Below are 5,548 nucleotides of genomic sequence, written 5' to 3' on the forward strand. Positions count from 1 at the left end.
AGCTATGAGAACCGGTAGCTGAATTTCTATGGACTGACAAGCTGCGCACCCAAACTCGGGCAAATTTTTGCCGAAAAAAAAATAAAAAAAAGCCGTACTGCGCCGCGGATCTCCCCCTTCCACTCCAGCGGCAGCTAATTCTTCCGCTCTTTTGTAAACATTCGAAAACAAGGTCGCACGCACAAATTCTGCTTCAATTTTCCTTGTATCCATAGTGATTAAACTCAGCCCCACAATACGGGACTTAAAGGGAAGTCGAAGAAGGCGCCGAGCAGGGCTGGCCCCGGTGCTCTCGCCGGCACGCCGAGGGCCGGAGGCGAGGACGCAGCCAACGGGGGCTTCCTCCACCAAAAACCCCCCTGGGAGCAAAACCCCAGTGCTGAAATCACCGTGCCATCACCGTCCTGAGGGACCCAGCCCCAATCTTCACCCTCCCCAAGAAACAGCCAGCCCAGAGGCACCACAAACGCTACGGCTCCAGCAAGGGGACGCGGGGGGATTTGGAGGACACCGCGGCCTCTCCCGGCTGCGCACGGGCCCAGGCGTGAGTTTTGCAGGGAAAGGAGCCCCCAGCCCCACGCGTGGACTTGGGGGGCTCTGAGGGGGCCCCCAGCAGCTCCCCATAGGAGCAGGAATAGCTCAGCAGCAAGAGCGGGGACACAAAAAAAAAATAAAAAATCAGCTGCAGGAGCGGAAGGCTCGGCAGCCTTCTCCCTCGTCCCCACTGGGGAGGTTTTTCCTTAAAATAAAGATTTGTAAATTCACTTTTTTTTTTTTTTTTCCTTAAATTCCGATCACCTCCACCCGGAGACACAAATCAGCTCCACGCTTTCTGAAGGGCACCTCCACCCGAATCCCTGCTCCCCCGCAGCCCCGCACACAGGGAGAGCCCCAGCCCCAGCGGGGCCTCCCCCTGCGCCGTGCCTCAGTTTCCCCACACGGGTGTGGGATCGATCGCATCGCCCTGCTGGGGGGGGGATTAGGGAAATCTGCTGCATGTGGGACGGGGCTCGGGCAGGACACGGCGTTCCCCCGGCAGATGCTCGGTAGGAAAATAAAGCCGGGGGACGTTGGAAAAGGATTTTCCCTTTGCCTGCGAATTCCTGGTCTCCGACAAAAGGCTCCTAAATTCCCACAGGCAACGAAACACCTCCAAAAAAATGGGAAAACCGGGGGGGGGGGGGGTTGAGAAAGGAGAAGCAAAACCGGAGATGCCAACACCACGGGGACGGAGAGACCGGGGCTGGGAGCAGCCAAGGGGGGTCCCCGCGCACCCCGCGCTTTCGGCGGTGGGGAGGACCAAAAATTTGGGGTGTCGGGCTGGGATGGGGGGGGAGGGGGGGGAGCACTCACTTCTCGTAGTCCAGCTTGCAGTAGAGCTTCTTGTCGCGGTAGAAGCAGGTGGTGTGCAGGGGCTCCTTGCACGACGTCGCACTGCACGCACTGCTCGTGCCACAGGCTGTCGTTGAGGCGCAGCAGGAACCGGTCCGAAATGACCCGCTGGCACCCCTCGCACACCGAGCGGGGGGGCACGGCCCTGCCTGCGAGGAAGGAGCGGGGGGGGCAACGTTGGTCCGGGGGGGGAAAGGCTGGGGAAAGCCCCTGTCGCCGCCGCCACCACCCCGGGGATGGGCATCAGGGGGAAGGCAGGGCAGGGGGGTCGGGGGGGTCCCTATGGGTGAGGGGGGTGCCGGGAGCTGCTCCCGGTCCCGGGGGACCCCCGTGCTCGGGTGGGAGCCGCGGGGGGGGGGCGAGGGCCCCGATTTCGTTCCTCTCGGGATGGATGCGGCTGGCGGAGGTGGCGGTGCCGGGGAGCTGGCGTGAAAACGAAGGGAGAAGAAACGAGGGGAAATCACCGCCGGGAGGGGCGGGGGGGAAGCCTCGGGGTCGGGAGGGCTCGGGGGGGCCGCGGGGAAAGGCTTTGGCGCTGAGCGCGGAACGAAGCGGGGCTGCTCCCCTGGCGGACACCCCCACCCCCTCCCCATCATCATCATCATCATCCTCATCATCATCCCGGCGGGGCCAAGAAGCTTTGCGGGGGGGCTCCCCGACTTACCCAGCAGCGAGGGGAAGGGGGCGTTGGGCTCCAGGGCGCTCTGCAAGTCCTCCTCCATCTTCAGCCCGTCCAGCATTTTGGGAGCCGGGCCGGCCGGGGGGGGGGGGGGGCGCCTGCCGACACAGCCCCGCCACGCAGCGCTCAGCCCCCGGCAGCGGCTCCCCCGGGGGCACCCCGAGCCCCGTTATCCCCGGTCCCCCCCCCCCACACACTCCTCGTACAGCCGCCGCCCCCCGGGAGGATGCGGGGCAGCCGTCGGGGGCTGCTGCCTTGGGGGGGGGGGTGGGGAAAGGGGGCTCGGCCGCTTACCTGCGGAGCCTTCCTCCCCCGGGGAGCCCGAGGAAGAGGAGCCTTCGGGGGGGAACCCCCTGGTTCTCAACCAGCGGCTCTAAAAGGGGGGGCCCTGCCGCCTGCTGGCCCCTTCCTCCTCCTCCTTTTCTCCTCCTCCTCCTCCAGGGGTGCCGGGGGAGCCGCCTGCGGCTCCTTGGCCGGCTCCGGAGCGGAGCGCAGCGACCTGCGGGAAGCGCCCGTCCGACTGCTGCCAAGACACATTTCCTGGAGCTGACTACCTCACTGCCCGACCCCCGACCCCCTGCCCTCCCCTCTCACACCCCACTCGAAATAAGTTTCCTCCCCGCTCTCCTGCCTTGCGCGCACCGGCCCCGCCACGCCTCGAGGGGCGACCCCAAAAGAAGAAGGAGAAGAAGAGATGGGGGGGGGGGAGGGAGAGGGAAAAACAAAAAAAAAAAAAAAAAAAAAGGGGGGGAAAATAAAATAAAATGAAAGGGGAGGGTGGTGCCCCGCCACCCGCGGCTCTCCGGTGCCGTACGAGGCTGGAAATCGGCTCCCGGTCCGCAGGAGCCCGGGGTGGGTTTTTTTGGGCACAGCCCCGGAGGGATGCGCATCGCTCCGGGAGCCCTCGCTGCGGGGTTTTCGAGGCAAAGGAGCGTCGGGAGGGGGACAAAAAAATGAAATCCCGAAGGCGCAGAGGGGCCCCCGGTACCCGGGGAGCTGCAGGGGAGGCGGCTCCGCGCAGAGCCGCTCCGGCCCCGCCAAACCGCGGCGGATTTGGGGAGGGAGAGCCGCGGGGGAGACCCCCCCCCTCGGCTGGGGGAGCCGAAACTCGGAGACTTCCCCCGGCCCCGGAGGGTTCCCGTGGCCGGGCCCGGCTGTCCCCGTTCCCCCTCCCGGGGGGGCCGCTGTTTTTCGGGGAGTCCCGACCACCCCTGGGACACCTTGGGCACAGAGCGGGGCCGGGTCCCCCCTCTCACAGGGACCCGCTATGGGTTTGTGAAGGATTGGGAGGGGGGTGTTTCTGGGGACCCCCCCTCCCCGTGCCCAGCGGTGACCTTGGCAGCCCCCCCACGGGGTGTCCTTGTCACCAGGAGGTCCCCAGGCTGCGTGGCGTGGGCGACGCAGGGGGCAAGGTCGTGTCCTTGGGGAGCTCGTGGGAAGGAGAAGGGCCCCGGGTGGGCGCAGGGGGACGGCCACGCTGCCAGCATCCCGTGGGAGAGGGGGGACGGGATCCCGGGACAGACCCAGTATGGCCCAGTATACCCGCACTGGGAGGCCAGGCACGGGAGCACTGGTCCCAGCACACACAGGTCAGTGTGAAGGAGCTCCAAGCCCTCCCGTTTGGGAAAGCTGAGCTGTGACTGCAGCGGGGAGGCGCTGGGCTCTGCCACCACCACGGCTTTGTGTCTCCTGAACGTCTCGGAGCAGCTCCGGCCAAATTTCCAGGTAGCTGGCCCCAGTGCCAAGGCACCGGGCCGGCAAGGACTGCGGCACGAGCAGGGGCTGCAGGAGCTGCGTGCTGATTTTCCTCCCTGCACAAACCAGTGCAGGCATCAGGAAAGGCTGTGGTGGTGGCACAGCAGGAATTATTGTCACCCCGACGTGTTCCCTCTCCAGGCAAGGAGGGGAGCCTGACTCAGTTTCCCTTCAGGAAGCAGCAAGGTGAGGTCTGAGCACCCCAAACCACAAAAGGGCTCGGGGGTCCCGCACTGCCCCTATGCCAAGGGACACACAGGGTGCCGTGTGACAACAGTGACCCCAGGAATCAGTCAAACATTAAAGATGTGTGCTCAAAAACCCCTCCCTGATAGATTTAGGGGGTCACCTGGCAGTTCCCCCTCCCAAAGCACAGCTTCACCTTGAGAAATGTCTCCGCAGAAGACGAGGAGAGAATTTCAGCCACCTCACCATGTCCTCCAAGGGCCAGGGCTTCCAGGATCAGCTGAACCAGGCACAGCAGCCCCCAGCTGAAGAAAATTAAATAGGATTTCTGAGAAGCAGGACCAGGCTTTCCCCTCTAGCTCTAGGGCCTGCCGGCAGCAGCTGGGTGGGGAAGGAAAACCAGCACTGAGCAGGGGCTGCCCACCACAGTGCCAAGCCTGCAGTGCTCACGGGGGCAGGGGGGGCTGAGCATCTCCCCTGGCATCCCCCCTGGACCTACCCAACCCTCGTGTTTCATGCTGAGGAGCTTTGGGGGCAGCAGGGCACAGGGGGCCCCATTCTCAGACGCAGACCCAGATCCCTGCTCCAGCATCCCCTTAACTCTGCCCGGCAAAGCAAAGCGGGAGCAGGGAGATCCGGACCCAGAAGCAGGCGCACGGGAGACCAAAGAAGATGCTGGTGGCTGAGGTCAGGCACACCAGTGGCTGAAATTATCAATAGGATGTGCCCTTGGCCCTCTAAATGCACACCAGCTCACACCTTTATGGCTTGGGAACTGTTTGGTTTTATTCCCAGTCCAGAACTGCTGTTTCCAGCTTTATGCTGAATTTCAGTAGCAAACCAAGCAGCTACTGCAGAACCCAAAGAGGGCAGGAAAACACACGGGCTTCATTACTGGGTGAGAAACAGACCCAGCTTAGTGAAAGCAATGGGGTTTAAGTGGTTTTTGTTTTGTTTTGTTTTGTTTTGTTTTGTTTTTTCCTTTTTCTTTTTTACCTGTTCCACGCTCATCATTATAAATGGCTAAACCCACTTTTTTTTTTTTTTTTTTTTTTTTTCCAAGTTCCCCTCCATGGAGTACTACAGAGCCAGAAATCCAGAGCTAAAAGATGCTTTGAAATATTTGGCTCATGCACTAAAACGGAGCTCATCCATGGTGTGGGGATGCTGCTAACTCAGACACAATGCTCGGTGGGGAAGAGGATACGTCGCTCTGCTTGTGCCAGTCGTTACAGGGCCTGGTTCATTCAGGAAAGGAAAAAAATGTCAGAGCTTAAGCAGAGACCGTGAGGGTTTTCATGGAGCACCCAATGGCTGGGGGCTTCAAAGTGGTGGCAGGAGCCAGCAACTGGAATTTGGAAAGAGCAAAATTTGGATGAGATTGGGGCCGGGTGCCAGGAGGAAGGGTAGGTGGCAGGACCTGTCACACCCCGACTCATTATGCCTGAGAAGCGGCTGATGTGCCTGCACTTTGAAGGCACCATGCCCACGTTTGAAGGGATTTAACCATGACATAAACGAGAAGTCCCAGGGTTA

General features: G+C 62.0%; 1 protein-coding gene across 1 annotated transcript in view; it reads right to left on the reverse strand.

Moving 5' to 3' along the window:
* Positions 1-2,157, reverse strand: part of LMX1A (LIM homeobox transcription factor 1 alpha) — a 29,979-nt gene extending 27,822 nt beyond the window's left edge. The window contains exon 1 of the mRNA XM_068690718.1: positions 2,057-2,157. Coding sequence (XP_068546819.1) covers positions 2,057-2,132 — 76 coding nt within the window. The 5' untranslated portion in view covers positions 2,133-2,157. The remainder of the gene's footprint in view (positions 1-2,056) is intronic.
* Positions 2,158-5,548: the final 3,391 nt, after the last annotated feature.

This window comes from Anas acuta, chromosome 8 (genome assembly GCF_963932015.1).
Source record: "Anas acuta chromosome 8, bAnaAcu1.1, whole genome shotgun sequence".
In the NCBI taxonomy this organism is placed as follows: Eukaryota; Metazoa; Chordata; class Aves; order Anseriformes; family Anatidae; genus Anas; species Anas acuta.